This window comes from Sceloporus occidentalis, unplaced genomic scaffold, assembly GCF_023333645.1.
Source record: "Sceloporus occidentalis isolate IW3139 unplaced genomic scaffold, rSceOcc1.0.p SCAF_43, whole genome shotgun sequence".
Taxonomy (NCBI): domain Eukaryota; kingdom Metazoa; phylum Chordata; class Lepidosauria; order Squamata; family Phrynosomatidae; genus Sceloporus; species Sceloporus occidentalis.
Window position 1 is genome coordinate 4,483,734 of NW_028317023.1, and position 26,061 is coordinate 4,509,794.

Consider the following 26,061-nt stretch of genomic DNA (forward strand, 5'->3'; position numbering starts at 1 on the left):
GCCAGTGTAGACCTCGGTCTTCAGAAACATACCTGCCTCACAACGAGATTCTAGTGGGGATACATCGGTGCCACCATTGGAGTCACAACCACTTTCACCAGGACTTGGGGAAAGTCCTTGTAAAATGACTTCAAGTGGTAGAGTTGTGAAGCTTCCAGAGCGATACAGAGATTAACACTGTAGTTAGAACAGTGGCTTGAAGAATGGGCAGAATAATCCCAAAGCTACTGTGGACTAGGGTAGTCTACCCCGATGTCCTAGATAGATTGTCATATGTTCCTGTAGTTCGTTACTCTTTGTTCATGTGTTTATTGTTGGTTGAAAAACAAACAAAATGTTTTGCATTAAAAGGGGGGAGATGTGATGAGAGCCTGAGTGACATCACAGGAGGTGGAGCTGGGAGAGGGGGAGTGCTCTGGGGGGAGAGAGCTCAAGTTGGATGCAGGGGATGTCTACCCTGGAGTTAAGCTCTGCAATAAAGAAGTGTTGAAAGCAGCCCAGTGTTGTGTGCCTTTCATGACAAGTACCCTGAATGGGGACAGAGGTGACACTGGGAAGGCCTGATTGGGGACAGAGGTGACACTAGGGAGGTGAATGGGGACAGCAATGACATGGGGGCTGAAAGGAGACAGATAGATGGGATAGATGTTTTGATCTTTACTTTCTATCATGGAATTCTCTTTGGATTCTTCATCATGTACTACTCCAGACTCAGGTGTCCTCAAAACAAAAATGATGTGCAAGACACAAAATGTGTAGCAGGTGATGCTACAGCAGGCAGCGATGACTCCTTGGTAAAAGTCTGTAAAGTTTAAACTGCTGAGTCCACATGCAGTTGTAAAGGTCCAGTCCATACGTCATGTGAATCAGAGTTAGCTGCAGAGACCTGCTGCTGTCTGAGGAGCCGTGTGACACCCAGGTTATAACACCGGACCAGAATACGGAGAACCAGCCACTCAGGCCATTCAAAATGGCAGCGCCAAACATCACCTTTATTGGCCAGTGACGAACAGCAGGAGTATTGATGAGATTAGGCTTCCTACCAATGGGACACAGATTGGGATTTTCCTATTGATTTTCTCAATAATTTGTTCCAGGATAAACGTAGCCAGTAAACAGCTGCAACTTGTAACTGTTTTGTAAGCAATGTCGAAATCCGAGTTGCTTTCAGTGGAGTTGTTAGACAAGGTATTTTGGTCACTGTGGTTGTCTGCAGCAATATTAAGCCCAATGTCATAGAAAGAGCTGGCTACCTTAGCTAAAGCAACCACTGGCTCAATCCTGGTTCTTAAATTCATCATTATTTGTAAATTTCACCAGTGGCAAAAAATACAATTGTGATAGTTTTGAAACAATGCTAAAACCACTTTGAAAAGTAAGCAAAGCCAAATATGTTCACTTATCAAATTGACAAAGTGAGAATGAACCTCAGCGCTGTGCTGGGCTATTATGTCATCAGTGTCTTTGTGACATCATAGACAACATTTCATGAGCAGCAGAGGTGGAGAAGTAGTAGAAGATATTTTACATGGAAGGAAAATATGAATGAAATGCCTGTGAGTTCTCCATAGTGTTTCACTAGTTATGGATTCATGCAGTTTTAATATAAATCATGTCAAAATTATAGAAAAGGCTATGGAAGAAGATGTACCTCATAGATTTTGTTTTAAATGTATTTCAAACAGGATGACCTGGAGATATATTCTAGGAATCCAAATAAGGCTTAGTGCCTGAATAGAATGGGTTATCCTCTATTCGGTGGGTCTAAATGTATCAACACAAATACATAAAAAAATACTCCATATCCACAATCAATGACATCACATGTCCTGAGGTTATCCTGGCATTATAGTTTCTCATGTATCCATCACACAGTCACATTGTGCTTTTCCATCAAATCAATAAAATCATTGCTCTTTGTATTCTCTTACTTATCAATCTGACTGTGATTTGGACATCAGTAAAAATCAAAGTGAATGTGGAGGCTTTGAGAGCTGAATGCTATTGTTAGGTCAGAAATGGTTCTTTTGACCAAAGCTCCATGTTCTGTGTCTCAGCTGTATGTGTGACTTCTTGGCTTTCTCTGCGTAAGGCAGGCTCACTGGTGTCTTCTTACAACAATACTGGCTCTTTTGACACTTTTTGGAGTATTTCCTAAACAGTGATGGTCAGTGAATAAGCATAAAATACAAAGTGTTTATCCCTCTTGGGAATTTTAGAGGGGTTTGTAAGTCCTTTTTAGTCTGTATGGCTACTTAAATGTGTAGGAGGATCCTAGTGATCAGACTTAAAATGCAATTTACTGAGAAGTTGGTCGAGAAATTGAACAGCCTCCCGTCAGAAGTGGTAGAGGCTAATACTGTAAGGGAATTGAAACACGCATCAGGTAGGAAACACGCATGAGGGAGGCATAAAGTTGCCATGAATCATGATCATGATCAATGGCCGATTAAGAGTCTGCTGTCAAGTTCTATGTTTCTATATGACTGGAGCACTCTGGCACTGCAGGGGTTACCTGCAATGAATGGAATCTTCAGGAGGAGCGATTGACAGATGTGAGCAGCCTCTGGTACGCATGTGCAGTCAACAGTCAGATTTACTAAGGCTTTGTTATTCAGAGGTCAGGCTGTCTTCCAACTCCTACAACATGATTAAGATTGGATTATTAGAGCAGGGGGGATTGTAATTATGCATAAGACAAAATCTGACAGTGAATGTGAGAAATGATTAAGTGATATATTAATTATTATATATTAATTATAATTAATATTCTAAAAAGATCACACACATCTTTGGGTTAAGTATACTAAATAAGGGACACTATTAAAATAGAAAGTAACACTTTATTACAAATAAAAATAGGATATTATCTCCATACATATGCAAACAAAGTGCTACAGTGTGTTAGCAATGATTAACCCCATACATGAAAGGATACTTCTATTTTTTAGTAATGTTTAAATAAGTGAGCGTTTAAGTGGGACTAAAATATTTCATAAATAGAACTGAAATTATTTATAAAGTGCCGCTTAAATAAATAAAGTGCCTATTTTTAATAGAAATAAATACATTTCTGAACTTATTTATCCATATATAAATAAATAAATACCATATTGGCTCGATTATAGGCCGTACCCTTAAAGTTTGGTGCTATTTTAAAGAAAAATGTATTTTGCGAGAAAAAAATGCATGAGTGGAATGGGAAAGCAGTATTTTATCTAATGAGCACCGGAAGGTTATGTCACGCCGGTGCTCCAGCATAGAAGCCCTCGCGGAAGTGCCAGCAGCGGAGGTTGTCCACGCGCACCACGCAGACGTCCACCGGCTGCCAGAGAGGAGGATCTGGATCCTATCCCTGCTGCTTGCCTGTAGCAGGGCTAAATGAAACCAGAAATAACCTGCCCAGCGCCCGGAACTGCGAGACAAACGGCAAATAAGGTATATAAACTTCATCTTTAGTGAATAAAATTTCCTATAACAAATCAAACCCACAGATTACTGTACACAGAACACAATATAAATGTAAAAGATTATATGAATGTAGAAGATTAAATACAATTATTATTATTTTTTTTTTTTTATCAATTCACCGTTTATTGCAAAAGAATTATGTAAGAACACAAATCACAACAGCAGCATCGTAAAAACAAGATACACATAGTACATAGTCAGGAGGGTGCGCCTCCCACATGGTACAGGCCAATAAATTGTCAGCACGGACATAGGGGTACATCGTCTATAAAAGGCAAAGAGATCTGTGCGTCATATCAACCGTATGCGACAAACAGTGACTGTAGGCAAAACGTCATTAGAGACAACAACAACAAAAGTACCTGGAGGAAAAGGACACCGTAAGTAGGGGAGGAAGTCATGGCCGGAATACCGGCAATCCCACCCCGCAGGTAAGTTAGGTACAGAACATTTCATGTAAAAACATACACAACATTAGTGGTGCTCAAAAGGAAAATCAAAAACAAAAAAAGAATTAAATGGACTGAAATCAGAGATCCGAAGCGGAGTCAAAAAAAAACAGTGAAGGGCTCAAGGCACCAAGGAGGGCAGGCGATCAGCAAGGGAGGCAACGTAGGTGCACCAGTGGAACCACTGGAGTTCGACCGAGTGCTCTTGGCCCCTAGCGGCCCCTGTGAGGACCTCCATTTGATAGAGAAATTCAACACGTCGGAACCAGGCCGACATAGAGGGAGTACTGGCGGACTTCCAGGATCTGGGAATTGTGGTGAGGGCAGCATTTATTAAACGGAATTTGACGGAGCCTTTATAGGACTTGTAAGGGATAGCGGTATGGTGCAGAAGGACGGATGCCGGGGTAGCTATGAAAGACTGGTCAGCCACCTCCCGGATAACCGCAGACACCGCGTCCCAAAATGGTTGGATTGCCGGGCACGACCACCATATATGGAAGAGGGCACCAGGGAGAGAATTGCAGCGCCAGCAGGTAGGAGGGATCTGGGGCAAAAACCTATTCAGGTCCAGGGGAACCTTGTACCATCGGGTGACAAGTTTAAAGAGCGTTTCCTGCACTCTGCTGGATACGGTCCCCTTGTGCACAATCCTAAGCATCCTCTCCCACTCCTCCAGGGAAAAATAGATCCCCAGGTCTCCCTCCCAGAGGCTAAAGTAATACGGTTTAGTAAGTACCACCGGGGCGAGCTGAATAGCGTACAAGGCAGAGAGGAGATGGGGAGGTACTCTGTCAGCCAAACAAAGCTTTTCAAACTCGGTAAGGGCACGAGTCCCACCAGCGAGGGCGCCGGAGGATTTGAGGAAATGTCTAACCTGGTGGTAGAGGAAGACAATCGGGAAGGGGTTGTTCGGTTCACCGGTCAGTTCCGTCAGCGGTTTACACGTAGGGCCATGAGAGACATGGTAAACCCGAAGTACGGATACATTAGGAGGCGTAAGAGACGCCATCCGAGCGGCATCTCCCCCAGGAGCAAAGTCAGGATGCCCCGAGATAGGAAATAGGGGAGAGGGTTCCAGCAAGACACCTCCAGCATGCACCGCCCCCCTGAACGCCCTTAGTGTGGACGTAATCAGGGGATGAGATGTATGAACAACTCCCCTCTGCGGTTCCGAGATCCAGGGAAGGACACCGAGGGGGCAGGAAACGGCCGCGGCCTCAACCTGAAGCCAAGGCCTGTTGGAGCCAACAGACCACTCCACTACACGTCGAAGGTGGGCGGCCCGCCAGTACAACTCCAAATTAGGGAGACCCATTCCTCCCGACGTCTTTAGCCTGGTCAAGTAAGAAAAGGAAAGCCTAGGGGGCTTGCCCTTCCAGATATACCGAAGAAAGGCACTGTGACACTTACGAAAGTAGGATCGGGGTAGGAAGACGGGTAGTGTCTGGAAAAGATAAAGAAAACGGGGTAAAACATTCATTTTCAGGACACTAACCCTGCCAAACCAGGACACATGGGGGAAGGCCCACTTAGTCAGGTCGGCGTGAAGGGTAGTCAAAAGGGGGTCAAAGTTCAGGGCCTTAATCTGAGACAAGTCCGAGGGAATGAGGACGCCCAGGTATTTGATATAGTCATCCTTCCAGCGAAATGGCATCGTGGAACAGATATGATGGGAAAGGTCCGATGGAAGATGGAACCCCATCACCTCAGACTTGGACAGGTTAATTTTATAATTGGATAGATAATGGAAATGCTCAAGCAGGGACAACAAAGCAGGGAGAGAGCGGCACGGGTCCGAGAGTGTCACAAGGACATCGTCAGAAAACAGAGAGATCGTATGGGAGCGACCCGTTATCTCAATGCCTTTGATCGCCGGGTCAGATCGGACTGCCGTTGCAAGCGGCTCGACCGCCAGAAGGAACAAGAGGGGGGAGAGAGGGCAGCCCTGGCGTGTCCCGTTGGAAAGGGTCACCCCCTCTGACTGGAGACCATTGACCGTAACTCGGGCCATGGGAGAGGCGTACAACGCACGTATACAGGTCAGGAACCGCGCGCCCAGACCGATACCCTCCAGGACCTTAAATAAAAAGGACCAGGAAACCCGGTCGAAGGCCTTTTCGGCATCCATTGAGGCAAGAATCATCGGGGTCCGGAAATGCTGTGCATGCGCAACAATATCTATGAGCCTGATCGTGTTGTCCCTTGCCTCCCTCCCCGGCACAAAGCCAACCTGATCCGGGTGAATCAGACCTGGTAAGAGGGGGCGAAGGCGGTTAGCGAGGATTTTTGCAAACAGCTTGACATCTACATTGATCAGTGAGATCGGTCTATAGCTACTGCAGAGGTCCAGATTTTTGTCCGGCTTCGGAATAACCACAATACTGGCATCGAGCGCGCGGGGGTCAAAGGGTTCGCCTCTAGCTATAGCATTAAAGTGGGTGACAAGGCGGGGGCCCAGGAGAGGTAGAAATTTCTTATAATAAGCGGCTGAGAAGCCGTCCGGGACAATTATTGACCTTTGCATAATTCTAATAGTGTATCACCTGATTACGTTTGATGAAATGGAACCTAAGAAACGGATTGAATATATAATAATATATATACAATGAAACCCCAATAATCAATCTAAAATTCTAAAGGCTAAGAACTAATTTTATAGGGGAACAATAAAATACTGATGTCTTATTAAGGGAGAAGCAATCTGATGTCAGAACCTTTTTTCAACCATCTGGAAAGAGAAGATACAGTGTAAATATATGTGTATCTACTGATTATCTTCAATGATACATGAATAACTGATCTTATAGATTTGTAATTTCATGTTAAAGAATAAAAAAGTGCACTTTGAGTCCCCTTGAGGTCCCGCCATATATTGAATACCGCATTTGCATTCTAGTAAATAAATAACATAATGGGATTTACAATGAATAAAATGTCTTATTTTGTATTCTTTGCTCTTCTTCTTTCGTAGACTACATATTTTGCATCTGCCGCACCGATGAAAACCTGGGGTTTTCTTAGAAAACAAGTGATCTTCCTTCATTTCGTCTAAAATACTTGGAGCCAGAGTTAGTTTCTAACTTTCAGATTTTTTATAAATTATTTTATAATTTTTATAAATTATTTTCAGGGAGATAGTTTCCCAATATATTATCTTGTCTAAAAATAGGCCAATGTTTATTTATCGCTTTCTTAATCTCAAATGCATTTGTCATTGTATTTCATTAAAAAAGGAAAAATCAAACCCCTATTTTAATTTTAGATCTCTGTTTTTTTAGAAGATCTTCTCTATTAGTCTTTTTAATCCATTCAAATAGTTTAAGAGTAACTCTTATGGGTGATGCCTTTCTTCAAACTTTTTTAATAGTTGTTGACTTTGATTAAAGAAGTCATTATCATTTGTGCAGTTTCTTCCAATAGGCGCCACTTGCCTAAACATCTTTGGATCCTTCCCAAATAATTAGAATGTCATCTATCTAGCGTTTCCAGAGCACCAGATTTGCACCAAACGGGTTGTTGGTCCAGATTGACTTGGCCTACCTGTGCTATCTTTGTTTGACAGCCAGGCTGGAGCCATCTCTGAGTACCTTGGGGCCCTGTATGACAGCTCATTCTGTCCCACAAGGTATTTTGGTCATTGTGGTTCTCAGCAACAATATGAAGCCCAATGGGTTCAGGAACATTCTAGGAACATTCTATGGGTCGCAGAACTCAAGTGGACATATCTCTGACTCTTCTTTTGCTTGGTACTGAGACTGCAGACAGTTCTTGCAGGTGGAGAAGCTGAACAAAAAAGAAAACCATGATGAGATCAGATGGCAGACCTTTCATTTGTCTTATTATTTTTTAGATTGTTTTACATGGGCAACCAGATTTCCCTTTTACCGGGAAAAATCCCAAACCCATCGTCACTGCTAAGACATTAAACTCTTTCTACTCTTACCTTATCAGAAGGATACAAAGCAAACCAAGGACAGAGAACACAATACAGAGGCATAGAGTGTGCCAGTGAGCCAAAGGCTCATACATCTTGGTAATTAGTGCTGATGAAGCGATCTCTAGAATTTCCATTGCAATTTCTGATCCAGCAAATATTTTACCTAAACAGGAAAAAGAAGTCACTCGTTAAATAGGGCGATTACCCACATTACAGGCAGTTTAAGGAAATGGTACGATCAAGTTATACGTTTCAGCACTTGTACGTGCAAGACAATTTAAAAGAACAAAAACATAAAAAAATTCAAATCGGCTTAATGTAGCATAAAAAACCACACGATACTCATCTACAATTGTAATCTATGGACAAATGGCTGAAATATAGTTTAGGATTAGAAATCGTTCTGTCCGGTAGAGTACACTACTTGCACTATGTGTAAGAGTGTGTAAGAAAATGCTATCATTTAACATGTAATATAATCTAACTATGTTCTTATTAGGGATGATCACCCGACGAATAGAAACAAACCCACTGATATCCTGAACTGAATTGCAGAGGCTTGGCTAATATGTATTTGCCACTTTTAGGTAGTGGAGACAATGAATGTTTCCACGAGTACAGGATTGGTAAATGGGTGGTGGGAAAATCCTACAGTAAGACTTTATACTGCTGAAGTATTATAGCCTCTGGTATCGCCGGCATTGCAGGTAATGATAAAGTATAAGAACTGTTTGATAATCTTACGGAATGTTGTTGCCGGAACTTGTTTGGAAAGCACTGAAATGATCGTCGGTTTCGGCATTAGTGCAAACACCATCACTGCTTGAGCTGGAAAAAAAATACACTTGTTTAATTCATACTTTATTTAAATACATCAGTATGCAAATACCAGTTTTATCTTTTCATTTATTCTCATGGATGCAATTCAAGAGATGTAAACCTCTAAAATCTGAATACCTGCCGTTTCGTATTGTCATATTGGTAGAGGGGTTCATTACAGGGTTCAGCAGTCTGGAATGTAACATTATGTGAGAGAAAATATTCTGAATTCTCAGGGCAACAAAAGCTAACTTTAAGAACTACCAGCACCGAGGGTGTCCAAAGACAAGAGAAAGGGGGCTCTGTTCGCCCCATTTCATTTTCCCTAAACCAGCAGTGCTGCTTCGGGGTCATCTGTGGTAGTCAGGAAGCAGTCAAGGCTTTGGGAGTAAATTGAAGTAAGAAGAAAAAGGGAATACATGAAAATGAAATTGAATATGAGGGTAAAATAAATCTAAAGTCCAGTAAACGTCTAAGGTATACACCATACAAGCTTTGGGGCAATTAACACTAACGTTTAGTGGTATAAATGTCCCTCTTATTAGACTCTGTACACAATACGTCTATATGTAATATGGGAAAGACTTAGGAGGTCACCCTTATCATTAAATCACCCATAAATAACTAAATGGCCCACCCAGAAACCTAATAGAATAACACTTAGTTTTTAATTTAAATATGAAAATTGTATCATAGTAAATGCTCTATATATCCAGAACCCAAAAAAGTAAAAGCAGCTCTTGGTGAGGAGCAGTTTGATATACAAGTGAACTCAACTGTTAATTAAGTCTGAAGATGCTGCAGCTAACAAACTCCACTTATACAAATGTATGCAACTATTGGAAAAATCTCTATCATTCCTTAATAGTGAACAAGAGAATGAAGTGTTAATCGTGTAAAGGTTAATTCATCATACTTGTACTGCACTAGCAATAGTGTTACACCAAAGGTGACTCCTATAAAGTGTCTGAAGCATACAACCATTAAAGAGACTATATTTTCACGGGAAAGTAAGACTAGAAATACGCAGCCTTATTGATTATTATATATATATATATATAATATAACAATATTCTAACATTTGGAATCCATTAAAGAATTGTCACTGATTTTTTTTAACTTACCAATGTGATATAGGAAGGTCCATTTCACGAAGGCCATTATGAGAATTCCTGCGCAGAATGAGCACATTCCCAATAAAATAAAAACCAAGTCATTTGCCCAGCGAGCCAAAATAAAAATTCCCAGGGTGCTAGTAACATGGGTTATGCATACCCAGACATCAGCTGGAATGCAGTGTAACAACAATTTCTGTGTTACAAGCAGCTCGATGACAGTATGTGCTCCAGTGAAAGCAAAGTGGTAAATGGTAGCGCTACATAATAAAACCGCAATCAGCATGAAGTTTGGTTCAGTGTCCTGCGTTTCATCTTCGCGTGCTAACATTCCACTTTCCTCTGCGTCCTCGGGATAGATGTTTTGATCTTTACTTTCTATCTTGGAATTCTCTTTGGATTCTTCATCATGTACTACTCCAGACTCAGGTATCCTCAAAACAAAAATGATGTACAAGATGCAAAATGTGTAGCAGGTGATGCTACAGCAGGCAGCGATGACTCCTTGGTAAAATGCCGTGAACTTTAAACTGTCGAGTCCACATGCAGTTGTAAAGGTGGCGATGATACCCGTCAGTCCATACGTCATGTGAATCAGAGTTAGCTGCAGAGACCGGCTGCTGTCTGAGGAGCCGTGTGACACCCAGGTTATAACACCGGACCAGAATATGGAGAACCAGCCACTCAGGCCATTCAAAATGGCAGCGCCATACATCACCTCTTTAGGCCAGTTCCAAACTGTGACGAACAGCAGGAGTATTGCTGAGATTAGGCTTCCTACCAATGGGACGCAGATTGGGATTTTCCTGTTGATTTTCTCAATAATATGTTCCAGGATAAACGTAGCCAGTAAACAGCTGCAACTTGTAACTGTTTTGTAAGCAAAGTCGAAATCCGAGTTGCTTTCAGTGGAGTTGTTAGACAAGGTATTTTGGTCACTGTGGTTCTCTGCAGCAATATTAAGCCCAATGTCATAGAAAGAGCTGGCTACCTTAGCTAAAGCAACCACGGGCTCAATCCTGGTTCTTAAATTCATCATTATTTGTAAATTTCACCAGTGGCAAAAAATACAATTGTGATAGTTTTGAAACAATGCTAAAATCACTTTGAAAAGTAAGCAAAGCCAAATATGTTCACTTATCTCAAGAGACAAAGTGAGAATGAACCTCAGCGCTGTGCTGGGCTATTATGTCATCAGTGTCTTTGTGACATCATAGACAACATTTCATGAGCAGCAGAGGTGGAGAAGTAGTAGAAGATATTTTACATGGAAGGAAAATATGAATGAAATGCCTGTGAGTTCTCCATAGTGTTTCACTAGTTATGGATTCATGCAGTTTTAATATAAATCATGTCAAAATTATAGAAAAGGCTATGGAAGAAGATGTACCTCATAGATTTTGTTTTAAATGTATTTCAGACAGGATGACCTGGAGATATATTCTAGGAATCCAAATAAGGCTTAGTGCCTGAATAGAATGGGTTATCCTCTATTCGGTGGGTCTAAATGTATCAACACAAATACATAAAAAAATACTCCATATCCACAATCAATGACATCACATGTCCTGAGGTTATCCTGGCATTATAGTTTCTCATGTATCCATCACACAGTCACATTGTGCTTTTCCATCAAATCAATAAAATCATTGCTCTTTGTATTCTCTTACTTATCAATCTGACTGTGATTTGGACATCAGTAAAAATCAAAGTGAATGTGGAGGCTTTGAGAGCTGAATGCTATTGTTAGGTCAGAAATGGTTCTTTTGACCAAAGCTCCATGTTCTGTGTCTCAGCTGTATGTGTGACTTCTTGGCTTTCTCTGCATAAGGCAGGCTCACTGGTGTCTTCTTACAACAATACTGGCTCTTTTGACACTTTTTGGAGTATTTCCTAAACAGTGATGGTCAGTGAATAAGCATAAAATACAAAGTGGGAATTTTAGAGGGGTTTGTAAGTCCTTTTTAGTCTGTATGGCTACTTAAATGTGTAGGAGGATCGTAGTGATCAGACTTAAAATACAATTTACTGAGAAGTTGGTCGAGAAATTGAACAGCCTCCCGTCAGAAGTGGTAGAGGCTAATACTGTAAGGGAATTGAAACACGCATCAGGTAGGAAACACGCACGAGGGAGGCATAAAGTTGCCATGAATCATAATCATGATCAATGGCCGATTAAGAGTCTGCTGTCAAGTTCTATGTTTCTATATGACTGGAGCACTCTGGCACTGCAGGGGTTACCTGCAATGAATGGAATCTTCAGGAGGAGTGATTGACAGATGTGAGCAGCCTCTGGTACACATGTGCAGTCAACAGTCAGATTTACTAAGGCTTTGTTATTCAGAGGTCAGGCTGTCTTCCAACTCCTACAACACGATTAAGATTGGATTATTAGAGCAGGGGGGATTGTAATTATGCATAAGACAAAATCTGAAAGTGAATGTGAGAAATGATTAAGTGATATATTAATTATTATATATTAATTATTATTAATATTCTAAAAAGATCACACACATCTTTGGGTTAAGTATACTAAATAAGGGACACTATTAAAATAGAAAGTAACACTTTATTACAAATAAAAATAGGATATTATCTCCATACATATGCAAACAAAGTGCTACAGTGTGTTAGCAATGATTAACCCCATACATGAAAGGATACTTCTATTTTTTAGTAATGTTTAAATAAGTGAGCGTTTAAGTGGGACTAAAATATTTCATAAATAGAACTGAAATTATTTATAAAGTGCCGCTTAAATAAATAAAGTGCCTATTTTTAATAGAAATAAATACATTTCTGAACTTATTTATCCATATATAAATAAATAAATACCATATTGGCTCGATTATAGGCCGTACCCTTAAAGTTTGGTGCTATTTTAAAGAAAAATGTATTTTGCGAGAAAAAAATGCATGAGTGGAATGGGAAAGCAGTATTTTATCTAATGAGCACCGGAAGGTTATGTCACGCCGGTGCTCCAGCATAGAAGCCCTCGCGGAAGTGCCGGCAGCGGAGGTTGTCCACGCGCACCACGCAGACGTCCACCGGCTGCCAGAGAGGAGGATCTGGATCCTATCCCTGCTGCTTGCCTGTAGCAGGGCTAAATGAAACAAGAAATAACCTGCCCAGCGCCCGGAACTGCGAGACAAACGGCAAATAAGGTATATAAACTTCATCTTTAGTGAATAAAATTTCCTATAACAAATCAAACCCACAGATTACTGTACACAGAACACAATATAAATGTAAAAGATTATATGAATGTAGAAGATTAAATACAATTATTTTTTTTTTTATTTTTTTTTTTATCAATTCACCGTTTATTGCAAAAGAATTATGTAAGAACACAAATCACAACAGCAGCATCGTAAAAACAAGATACACATAGTACATAGTGAGGAGGATGCGCCTCCCACATGGTACAGGCCAATAAATTGTCAGCACGGACATAGGGGTACATCGTCTATAAAAGGCAAAGAGATCTGTGCGTCATATCAACCGTATGCGACAAACAGTGACTGTAGGCAAAACGTCATTAGAGACAACAACAACAAAAGTACCTGGAGGAAAAGGACACCGTAAGTAGGGGAGGAAGTCATGGCCGGAATACCGGCAATCCCACCCCGCAGGTAAGTTAGGTACAGAACATTTCGTGTAAAAACATACACAACATTAGTGGTGCTCAAAAGGAAAATCAAAAACAAAAAAAGAATTAAATGGACTGAAATCAGAGATCCGAAGCGGAGTCAAAAAAAAACAGTGAAGGGCTCAAGGCACCAAGGAGGGCAGGCGATCAGCAAGGGAGGCAACGTAGGTGCGCCAGTGGAACCACTGGAGTTCGACCGAGTGCTCCTGGCCCCTAGCGGCCCCTGTGAGGACCTCCATTTGATAGAGAAATTCAACACGTCGGAACCAGGCCGACATAGAGGGAGTACTGGCGGACTTCCAGGATCTGGGAATTGTGGTGAGGGCAGCATTTATTAAACGGAATTTGACGGAGCCTTTATAGGACTTGTAAGGGATAGCGGTATGGTGCAGAAGGACGGATGCCGGGGTAGCTATGAAAGACTGGTCAGCCACCTCCCGGATAACCGCAGACACCGCGTCCCAAAATGGTTGGATTGCCGGGCACGACCACCATATATGGAAGAGGGAACCAGGGAGAGAATTGCAGCGCCAGCAGGTAGGAGGGATCTGGGGCAAAAACCTATTCAGGTCCAGGGGAACCTTGTACCATCGGGTGACAAGTTTAAAGAGCGTTTCCTGCACTCTGCTGGATACGGTCCCCTTGTGCACAATCCTAAGCATCCTCTCCCACTCCTCCAGGGAAAAAGAGATCCCCAGGTCTCCCTCCCAGAGGCTAAAGTAATACGGTTTAGTAAGTACCACCGGGGCGAGCTGAATAGCGTACAAGGCAGAGAGGAGATGGGGAGGTACTCTGTCAGCCAAACAAAGCTTTTCAAACTCGGTAAGGGCACGAGTCCCACCAGCGAGGGCGCCGGAGGATTTGAGGAAATGTCTAACCTGGTGGTAGAGGAAGACAATCGGGAAGGGGTTGTTCGGTTCACCGGTCAGTTCCGTCAGCGGTTTACACGTAGGGCCATGAGAGACATGGTAAACCCGAAGTACGGATACGTTAGGAGGCGTAAGAGACGCCATCCGAGCGGCATCTCCCCCAGGAGCAAAGTCAGGATGCCCCGAGATAGGAAATAGGGGAGAGGGTTCCAGCAAGACACCTCCAGCACGCACCGCCCCCCTGAACGCCCTTAGTGTGGACGTAATCAGGGGATGAGGTGTATGAACAACTCCCCTCTGCGGTTCCGAGATCCAGGGAAGGACACCGAGGGGGCAGGAAACGGCCGCGGCCTCAACCTGAAGCCAAGGCCTGTTGGAGCCAACAGACCACTCCACTACACGTCGAAGGTGGGCGGCCCGCCAGTACAACTCCAAATTAGGGAGACCCATTCCTCCCGACGTCTTTAGCCTGGTCAAGTAAGAAAAGGAAAGCCTAGGGGGCTTGCCCTTCCAGATATACCGAAGAAAGGCACTGTGACACTTACGAAAGTAGGATCGGGGTAGGAAGACGGGTAGTGTCTGGAAAAGATAAAGAAAACGGGGTAAAACATTCATTTTCAGGACACTAACCCTGCCAAACCAGGACACATGGGGGAAGGCCCACTTAGTCAGGTCGGCGTGAAGGGTAGTCAAAAGGGGGTCAAAGTTCAGGGCCTTAATCTGAGACAAGTCCGAGGGAATGAGGACGCCCAGGTATTTGATATAGTCATCCTTCCAGCGAAATGGCATCGTGGAACAGATATGATGGGAAAGGTCCGATGGAAGATGGAACCCCATCACCTCAGACTTGGACAGGTTAATTTTATAATTGGATAGATAATGGAAATGCTCAAGCAGGGACAACAAAGCAGGGAGAGAGCGGCACGGGTCCGAGAGTGTCACAAGGACATCGTCAGAAAACAGAGAGATCGCATGGGAGCGACCCGTTATCTCAATGCCTTTGATCGCCGGGTCAGATCGGACTGCCGTTGCAAGCGGCTCGACCGCCAGAAGGAACAAGAGGGGGGAGAGAGGGCAGCCCTGGCGTGTCCCGTTGGAAAGGGTCACCCCCTCTGACTGGAGACCATTGACCGTAACTCGGGCCATGGGAGAGGCGTACAACGCACGTATACAGGTCAGGAACCGCGCGCCCAGACCGATACCCTCCAGGACCTTAAATAAAAAGGACCAGGAAACCCGGTCGAAGGCCTTTTCGGCATCCATTGAGGCAAGAATCATCGGGGTCCGGAAATGCTGTGCATGCGCAACAATATCTATGAGCCTGATCGTGTTGTCCCTTGCCTCCCTCCCCGGCACAAAGCCAACCTGATCCGGGTGAATCAGACCTGGTAAGAGGGGGCGAAGGCGGTTAGCGGGGATTTTTGCAAACAGCTTGACATCTACATTGATCAGTGAGATCGGTCTATAGCTACTGCAGAGGTCCAGATTTTTGTCCGGCTTCGGAATAACCACAATACTGGCATCGAGCGCGCGGGGGTCAAAGGGTTCGCCTCTAGCTATAGCATTAAAGTGGGTGACAAGGCGGGGGCCCAGGAGAGGTAGAAATTTCTTATAATAAGCGGCTGAGAAGCCGTCCGGGACAATTATTAACCTTTGCATAATTCTAATAGTGTATCACCTGATTACGTTTGATGAAATGGAACCTAAGAAACGGATTGAATATATAATAATATATATACAATGAAACCCCAATAATCAATCTAAAATTCTAAAGGCTAAGAACTAATTTTATAGGGGAACAATAAAATACTGATGTCTTATTAAGGGAGAAGCAATCTGATGTCAGAAACTTTTTTCAACCATCTGGAAAGAGAAGATACAGTGTAAATATATGTGTATCTAGTGATTATCTTCAATGATACATGAATAACTGATCTTATAGATTTGTAATTTCATGTTAAAGAATAAAAAAGTGCACTTTGAGTCCCCTTGAGGTCCCGCCATATATTGAATACCGCATTTGCATTCTAGTAAATAAATAACATAATGGGATTTACAATGAATAAAATGTCTTATTTTGTATTCTTTGCTCTTCTTCTTTCGTAGACTACATATTTTGCATCTGCCGCACCGATGAAAACCTGGGGTTTTCTTAGAAAACAAGTGATCTTCCTTCATTTCGTCTAAAATACTTGGAGCCAGAGTTAGTTTCAAACTTTCAGATTTTTTATAAATTATTTTATAATTTTTATAAATTATTTTCAGGGAGATAGTTTCCCAATATATTATCTTGTCTAAAAATAGGCCAATGTTTATTTATCGCTTTCTTAATCTCAAACGCATTTGTCATTGTATTTCATTAAAAAAGGAAAAATCAAACCCCTATTTTAATTTTAGATCTCTGTTTTTTTAGAAGATCTTCTCTATTAGTCTTTTTAATCCGTTCAAATAGTTTAAGAGTAACTCTTATGGGTGATGCCTTTCTTCAAACTTTTTTAATAGTTGTTGACTTTGATTAAAGAAGTCATTATCATTTGTGCAGTTTCTTCCAATAGGCGCCACTTGCCTAAACATCTTTGGATCCTTCCCAAATAATTAGAATGTCATCTATCTAGCGTTTCCAGAGCACCAGATTTGCACCAAACGGGTTGTTGGTCCAGATTGACTTGGCCTACCTGTGCTATCTTTGTTTGACAGCCAGGCTGGAGCCATCTCTGAGTACCTTGGGGCCCTGTATGACAGCTCATTCTGTCCCACAAGGTATTTTGGTCATTGTGGTTCTCAGCAACAATATGAAGCCCAATGGGTTCAGGAACATTCTAGGAACATTCTATGGGTCGCAGAACTCAAGTGGACATATCTCTGACTCTTCTTTTGCTTGGTACTGAGACTGCAGACAGTTCTTGCAGGTGGAGAAGCTGAACAAAAAAGAAAACCATGATGAGATCAGATGGCAGACCTTTCATTTGTCTTATTATTTTTTAGATTGTTTTACATGGGCAACCAGATTTCCCTTTTACCGGGAAAAATCCCAAACCCATCGTCACTGCTAAGACATTAAACTCTTTCTACTCTTACCTTATCAGAAGGATACAAAGCAAACCAAGGACAGAGAACACAATACAGAGGCATAGAGTGTGCCAGTGAGCCAAAGGCTCATACATCTTGGTAATTAGTGCTGATGAAGCGATCTCTAGAATTTCCATTGCAATTTCTGATCCAGCAAATATTTTACCTAAACAGGAAAAAGAAGTCACTCGTTAAATAGGGCGATTACCCACATTACAGGCAGTTTAAGGAAATGGTACGATCAAGTTATACGTTTCAGCACTTGTACTTGCAAGACAATTTAAAAGAACAAAAACATAAAAAAATTCAAATCGGCTTAATGTAGCATAAAAAACCACACGATACTCATCTACAATTGTAATCTATGGACAAATGGCTGAAATATAGTTTAGGATTAGAAATCGTTCTGTCCGGTAGAGTACACTACTTGCACTATGTGTAAGAGTGTGTAAGAAAATGCTATCATTTAACATGTAATATAATCTAACTATGTTCTTATTAGGGATGATCACCCGACGAATAGAAACAAACCCACTGATATCCTGAACTGAATTGCAGAGGCTTGGCTAATATGTATTTGCCACTTTTAGGTAGTGGAGACAATGAATGTTTCCACGAGTACAGGATTGGTAAATGGGTGGTGGGAAAATCCTACAGTAAGACTTTATACTGCTGAAGTATTATAGCCTCTGGTATCGCCGGCATTGCAGGTAATGATAAAGTATAAGAACTGTTTGATAATCTTACGGAATGTTGTTGCCGGAACTTGTTTGGAAAGCACTGAAATGATCGTCGGTTTCGGCATTAGTGCAAACACCATCACTGCTTGAGCTGGAAAAAAAATACACTTGTTTAATTCATACTTTATTTAAATACATCAGTATGCAAATACCAGTTTTATGTTTTCATTTATTCTCATGGATGCAATTCAAGAGATGTAAACCTCTAAAATCTGAATACCTGCCGTTTCGTATTGTCATATTGGTAGAGGGGTTCATTACAGGGTTCAGCAGTCTGGAATGTAACATTATGTGAGAGAAAATATTCTGAATTCTCAGGGCAACAAAAGCTGACTTTAAGAACTACCAGCACCGAGGGTGTCCAAAGACAAGAGAAAGGGGGCTCTGTTCGCCCCATTTCATTTTCCCTAAACCAGCAGTGCTGCTTCGGGGTCATCTGTGGTAGTCAGGAAGCAGTCAAGGCTTTGGGAGTAAATTGAAGTAAGAAGAAAAAGGGAATACATGAAAATGAAATTGAATATGAGGGTAAAATAAATCTAAAGTCCAGTAAACGTCTAAGGTATACACCATACAAGCTTTGGGGCAATTAACACTAACGTTTAGTGGTATAAATGTCCCTCTTATTAGACTCTGTACACAATACGTCTATATGTAATATGGGAAAGACTTAGGAGGTCACCCTTATCATTAAATCACCCATAAATAACTAAATGGCCCACCCAGAAACCTAATAGAATAACACTTAGTTTTTAATTTAAATATGAAAATTGTATCATAGTAAATGCTCTATATATCCAGAACCCAAAAAAGTTAAAGCAGCTCTTGGTGAGGAGCAGTTTGATATACAAGTGAACTCAACTGTTAATTAAGTCTGAAGATGCTGCATCTAACAAACTCCACTTATACAAATGTATGCAACTATTGGAAAAATCTCTATCATTCCTTAATAGTGAACAAGAGAATGAAGTGTTAATCGTGTAAAGGTTAATTCATCATACTTGTACTGCACTAGCAATAGTGTTACACCAAAGGTGACTCCTATAAAGTGTCTGAAGCATACAACCATTAAAGAGACTATATTTTCACGGGAAAGTAAGACTAGAAATACGCAGCCTTATTGATTATTATATATATATATATATATAATATAACAATATTCTAACATTTGGAATCCATTAAAGAATTGTCACTGATTTTTTTTAACTTACCAATGTGATATAGGAAGGTCCATTTCACGAAGGCCATTATGAGAATTCCTGCGCAGAATGAGCACATTCCCAATAAAATAAAAACCAAGTCATTTGCCCAGCGAGCCAAAATAAAAATTCCCAGGGTGCTAGTAACATGGGTTATGCATACCCAGACATCAGCTGGAATGCAGTGTAACAACAATTTCTGTGTTACAAGCAGCTCGATGACAGTATGTGCTCCAGTGAAAGCAAAGTGGTAAATGGTAGCGCTACATAATAAAACCGCAATCAGCATGAAGTTTGGTTCAGTGTCCTGCGTTTCATCTTCGCGTGCTAACATTCCACTTTCCTCTGCGTCCTCGGGATAGATGTTTTGATCTTTACTTTCTATCTTGGAATTCTCTTTGGATTCTTCATCATGTACTACTCCAGACTCAGGTATCCTCAAAACAAAAATGATGTACAAGATGCAAAATGTGTAGCAGGTGATGCTACAGCAGGCAGCGATGACTCCTTGGTAAAATGCCGTGAACTTTAAACTGTCGAGTCCACATGCAGTTGTAAAGGTGGCGATGATACCCGTCAGTCCATACGTCATGTGAATCAGAGTTAGCTGCAGAGACCGGCTGCTGTCTGAGGAGCCGTGTGACACCCAGGTTATAACACCGGACCAGAATATGGAGAACCAGCCGGTCAGGCCATTCAAAATGGCAGCGCCAAACATCACCTCTTTAGGCCAGTTCCAAACTGTGACGAACAGCAGGAGTATTGCTGAGATTAGGCTTCCTACCAATGGGACACAGATTGGGATTTTCCTGTTGATTTTCTCAATAATATGTTCCAGGATAAACGTAGCCAGTAAACAGCTGCAACTTGTAACTGTTTTATAAGCAAAGTCGAAATCCGAGTTGCTTTCAGTGGAGTTGTTAGACAAGGTATTTTGGTCACTGTGGTTCTCTGCAGCAATATTAAGCCCAATGTCATAGAAAGAGCTGGCTACCTTAGCTAAAGCAACCACTGGCTCAATCCTGGTTCTTAAATTCATCATTATTTGTAAATTTCACCAGTGGCAAAAAATACAATTGTGATAGTTTTGAAACAATGCTAAAATCACTTTGAAAAGTAAGCAAAGCCAAATATGTTCACTTATCTCAAGAGACAAAGTGAGAATGAACCTCAGCGTTGTGCTGGGCTATTATGTCATCAGTGTCTTTGTGACATCATAGACAACATTTCATGAGCAGCAGAGGTGGAGAAGTAGTAGAAGATATTTTACATGGAAGGAAAATATGAATGAAATGCCTGTGAGTTCTCCATAGTGTTTCACTAGTTATGGATTCATGCAGTTTTAATATAAATCATGTCAAAATTATAGAAAAGGCTATGGAAGAAGATGTACCTCATAGATTTTGTTTTAAATGTATTTCAGACAGGATGACCTGGAGATATATTCTAGGAATCCAAATAAGGCTTAGTGCCTGAATAGAATGGGTTATCCTCTATTCGGTGGGTCTAAATGTATCAACACAAATACATAAAAAAATACTCCATATCCACAATCAATGACATCACATGTCCTGAGGTTATCCTGGCATTATAGTTTCTCATGTATCCATCACACAGTCACATTGTGCTTTTCCATCAAATCAATAAAATCATTGCTCTTTGTATTCTCTTACTTATCAATCTGACTGTGATTTGGACATCAGTAAAAATCAAAGTGAATGTGGAGGCTTTGAGAGCTGAATGCTATTGTTAGGTCAGAAATGGTTCTTTTGACCAAAGCTCCATGTTCTGTGTCTCAGCTGTATGTGTGACTTCTTGGCTTTCTCTGCGTAAGGCAGGCTCACTGGTGTCTTCTTACAACAATACTGGCTCTTTTGACACTTTTTGGAGTATTTCCTAAACAGTGATGGTCAGTGAATAAGCATAAAATACAAAGTGGGAATTTTAGAGGGGTTTGTAAGTCCTTTTTAGTCTGTATGGCTACTTAAATGTGTAGGAGGATCCTAGTGATCAGACTTAAAATGCAATTTACTGAGAAGTTGGTCGAGAAATTGAACAGCCTCCCGTCAGAAGTGGTAGAGGCTAATACTGTAAGGGAATTGAAACACGCATCAGGTAGGAAACACGCATGAGGGAGGCATAAAGTTGCCATGAATCATAATCATGATCAATGGCCGATTAAGAGTCTGCTGTCAAGTTCTATGTTTCTATATGACTGGAGCACTCTGGCACTGCAGGGGTTACCTGCAATGAATGGAATCTTCAGGAGGAGTGATTGACAGATGTGAGCAGCCTCTGGTACGCATGTGCAGTCAACAGTCAGATTTACTAAGGCTTTGTTATTCAGAGGTCAGGCTGTCTTCCAACTCCTACAACACGATTAAGATTGGATTATTAGAGCAGGGGGGATTGTAATTATGCATAAGACAAAATCTGACAGTGAATGTGAGAAATGATTAAGTGATATATTAATTATTATATATTAATTATTATTAATATTCTAAAAAGATCACACACATCTTTGGGTTAAGTATACTAAATAAGGGACACTATTAAAATAGAAAGTAACACTTTATTACAAATAAAAATAGGATATTATCTCCATACATATGCAAACAAAGTGCTACAGTGTGTTAGCAATGATTAACCCCATACATGAAAGGATACTTCTATTTTTTAGTAATGTTTAAATAAGTGAGCGTTTAAGTGGGACTAAAATATTTCATAAATAGAACTGAAATTATTTATAAAGTGCCGCTTAAATAAATAAAGTGCCTATTTTTAATAGAAATAAATACATTTCTGAACTTATTTATCCATATATAAATAAATAAATACCATATTGGCTCGATTATAGGCCGTACCCTTAAAGTTTGGTGCTATTTTAAAGAAAAATGTATTTTGCGAGAAAAAAATGCATGAGTGGAATGGGAAAGCAGTATTTTATCTAATGAGCACCGGAAGGTTATGTCACGCCGGTGCTCCAGCATAGAAGCCCTCGCGGAAGTGCCGGCAGCGGAGGTTGTCCACGCGCACCACGCAGACGTCCACCGGCTGCCAGAGAGGAGGATCTGGATCCTATCCCTGCTGCTTGCCTGTAGCAGGGCTAAATGAAACAAGAAATAACCTGCCCAGCGCCCGGAACTGCGAGACAAACGGCAAATAAGGTATATAAACTTCATCTTTAGTGAATAAAATTTCCTATAACAAATCAAACCCACAGATTACTGTACACAGAACACAATATAAATGTAAAAGATTATATGAATGTAGAAGATTAAATACAATTATTATTTTTTTTTTTTTTTTTTTTATCAATTCACCGTTTATTGCAAAAGAATTATGTAAGAACACAAATCACAACAGCAGCATCGTAAAAACAAGATACACATAGTACATAGTCAGGAGGGTGCGCCTCCCACATGGTACAGGCCAATAAATTGTCAGCACGGACATAGGGGTACATCGTCTATAAAAGGCAAAGAGATCTGTGCGTCATATCAACCGTATGCGACAAACAGTGACTGTAGGCAAAACGTCATTAGAGACAACAACAACAAAAGTACCTGGAGGAAAAGGACACCGTAAGTAGGGGAGGAAGTCATGGCCGGAATACCGGCAATCCCACCCCGCAGGTAAGTTAGGTACAGAACATTTCGTGTAAAAACATACACAACATTAGTGGTGCTCAAAAGGAAAATCAAAAACAAAAAAAGAATTAAATGGACTGAAATCAGAGATCCGAAGCGGAGTCAAAAAAAAACAGTGAAGGGCTCAAGGCACCAAGGAGGGCAGGCGATCAGCAAGGGAGGCAACGTAGGTGCGCCAGTGGAACCACTGGAGTTCGACCGAGTGCTCCTGGCCCCTAGCAGCCCCTGTGAGGACCTCCATTTGATAGAGAAATTCAACACGTCGGAACCAGGCCGACATAGAGGGAGTACTGGCGGACTTCCAGGATCTGGGAATTGTGGTGAGGGCAGCATTTATTAAACGGAATTTGACGGAGCCTTTATAGGACTTGTAAGGGACAGCGGTATGGTGCAGAAGGACGGATGCCGGGGTAGCTATGAAAGACTGGTCAGCCACCTCCCGGATAACCGCAGACACCGCGTCCCAAAATGGTTGGATTGCCGGGCACGACCACCATATATGGAAGAGGGAACCAGGGAGAGAATTGCAGCGCCAGCAGGTAGGAGGGATCTGGGGCAAAAACCTATTCAGGTCCAGGGGAACCTTGTACCATCGGGTGACAAGTTTAAAGAGCGTTTCCTGCACTCTGCTGGATACGGTCCCCTTGTGCACAATCCTAAGCATCCTCTCCCACTCCTCCAGGGAAAAAGAGATCCCCAGGTCTCCCTCCCAGAGGCTAAAGTAATACGGTTTAGTAAGTACCACCGGGGCGAGCTGAATAGCGTACAAGGCAGAGAGGAGATGGGGAGGTACTCTGTCAGCCAAACAAAGCTTTTCAAACTCGGTAAGGGCACGAGTCCCACCAGCGAGGGCGCCGGAGGATTTGAGGAAATGTCTAACCTGGTGGTAGAGGAAGACAATCGGGAAGGGGTTGTTCGGTTCACCGGTCAGTTCCGTCAGCGGTTTACACGTAGGGCCATGAGAGACATGGTAAACCCGAAGTACGGATACGTTAGGAGGCGTAAGAGACGCCATCCGAGCGGCATCTCCCCCAGGAGCAAAGTCAGGATGCCCCGAGATAGGAAATAGGGGAGAGGGTTCCAGCAAGACACCTCCAGCACGCACCGCCCCCCTGAACGCCCTTAGTGTGGACATAATCAGGGGATGAGGTGTATGAACAACTCCCCTCTGCGGTTCCGAGATCCAGGGAAGGACACCGAGGGGGCAGGAAACGGCCGCGGCCTCAACCTGAAGCCAAGGCCTGTTGGAGCCAACAGACCACTCCACTACACGTCGAAGGTGGGCGGCCCGCCAGTACAACTCCAAATTAGGGAGACCCATTCCTCCCGACGTCTTTAGCCTGGTCAAGTAAGAAAAGGAAAGCCTAGGGGGCTTGCCCTTCCAGATATACCGAAGAAAGGCACTGTGACACTTACGAAAGTAGGATCGGGGTAGGAAGACGGGTAGTGTCTGGAAAAGATAAAGAAAACGGGGTAAAACATTCATTTTCAGGACACTAACCCTGCCAAACCAGGACACATGGGGGAAGGCCCACTTAGTCAAGTCGGCGTGAAGGGTAGTCAAAAGGGGGTCAAAGTTCAGGGCCTTAATCTGAGACAAGTCCGAGGGAATGAGGACGCCCAGGTATTTGATATAGTCATCCTTCCAGCGAAATGGCATTGTGGAACAGATATGATGGGAAAGGTCCGATGGAAGATGGAACCCCATCACCTCAGACTTGGACAGGTTAATTTTATAATTGGATAGATAATGGAAATGCTCAAGCAGGGACAACAAAGCAGGGAGAGAGCGGCACGGGTCCGAGAGTGTCACAAGGACATCGTCAGAAAACAGAGAGATCGCATGGGAGCGACCCGTTATCTCAATGCCTTTGATCGCCGGGTCAGATCGGACTGCCGTTGCAAGCGGCTCGACCGCCAGAAGGAACAAGAGGGGGGAGAGAGGGCAGCCCTGGCGTGTCCCGTTGGAAAGGGTCACCCCCTCTGACTGGAGACCATTGACCGTAACTCGGGCCATGGGAGAGGCGTACAACGCTCGTATACAGGTCAGGAACCGCGCGCCCAGACCGATACCCTCCAGGACCTTAAATAAAAAGGACCAGGAAACCCGGTCGAAGGCCTTTTCGGCATCCATTGAGGCAAGAATCATCGGGGTCCGGAAATGCTGTGCATGCGCAACAATATCTATGAGCCTGATCGTGTTGTCCCTTGCCTCCCTCCCCGGCACAAAGCCAACCTGATCCGGGTGAATCAGACCTGGTAAGAGGGGGCGAAGGCGGTTAGCGGGGATTTTTGCAAACAGCTTGACATCTACATTGATCAGTGAGATCGGTCTATAGCTACTGCAGAGGTCCAGATTTTTGTCCGGCTTCGGAATAACCACAATACTGGCATCGAGCGCGCGGGGGTCAAAGGGTTCGCCTCTAGCTATAGCATTAAAGTGGGTGACAAGGTGGGGGCCCAGGAGAGGTAGAAATTTCTTATAATAAGCGGCTGAGAAGCCGTCCGGGACAATTATTAACCTTTGCATAATTCTAATAGTGTATCACCTGATTACGTTTGATGAAATGGAACCTAAGAAACGGATTGAATATATAATAATATATATACAATGAAACCCCAATAATCAATCTAAAATTCTAAAGGCTAAGAACTAATTTTATAGGGGAACAATAAAATACTGATGTCTTATTAAGGGAGAAGCAATCTGATGTCAGAAACTTTTTTCAACCATCTGGAAAGAGAAGATACAGTGTAAATATATGTGTATCTACTGATTATCTTCAATGATACATGAATAACTGATCTTATAGATTTGTAATTTCATGTTAAAGAATAAAAAAGTGCACTTTGAGTCCCCTTGAGGTCCCGCCATATATTGAATACCGCATTTGCATTCTAGTAAATAAATAACATAATGGGATTTACAATGAATAAAATGTCTTATTTTGTATTCTTTGCTCTTCTTCTTTCGTAGACTACATATTTTGCATCTGCCGCACCGATGAAAACCTGGGGTTTTCTTAGAAAACAAGTGATCTTCCTTCATTTCGTCTAAAATACTTGGAGCCAGAGTTAGTTTCAAACTTTCAGA

General features: G+C 42.2%; 2 protein-coding genes across 2 annotated transcripts; both read right to left on the bottom strand.

The window, feature by feature from the left end:
• Window positions 1–7,618: 7,618 nt before the first annotated feature.
• On the bottom strand, window positions 7,619–10,830 carry LOC149289741 (solute carrier family 46 member 2-like). The gene is made up of 3 exons (XM_089490256.1): window positions 9,804–10,830; window positions 7,867–8,023; window positions 7,619–7,706 (listed from the first exon to the last, which is right to left on the bottom strand). Exons 1-3 carry the CDS (start codon window positions 10,828–10,830, stop codon window positions 7,619–7,621), a joined length of 1,272 nt encoding a protein of 423 aa, XP_089346382.1.
• A 6,312-nt stretch (window positions 10,831–17,142) lies between these two features.
• Window positions 17,143–20,356, bottom strand: LOC149289742 (solute carrier family 46 member 2-like). The gene is made up of 3 exons (XM_089490257.1): window positions 19,330–20,356; window positions 17,391–17,547; window positions 17,143–17,230 (listed from the first exon to the last, which is right to left on the bottom strand). The coding sequence occupies exons 1-3, from the start codon at window positions 20,354–20,356 to the stop codon at window positions 17,143–17,145; spliced, it is 1,272 nt and encodes a 423-aa protein (XP_089346383.1).
• Between the last annotated feature and the right edge of the window lie 5,705 nt (window positions 20,357–26,061).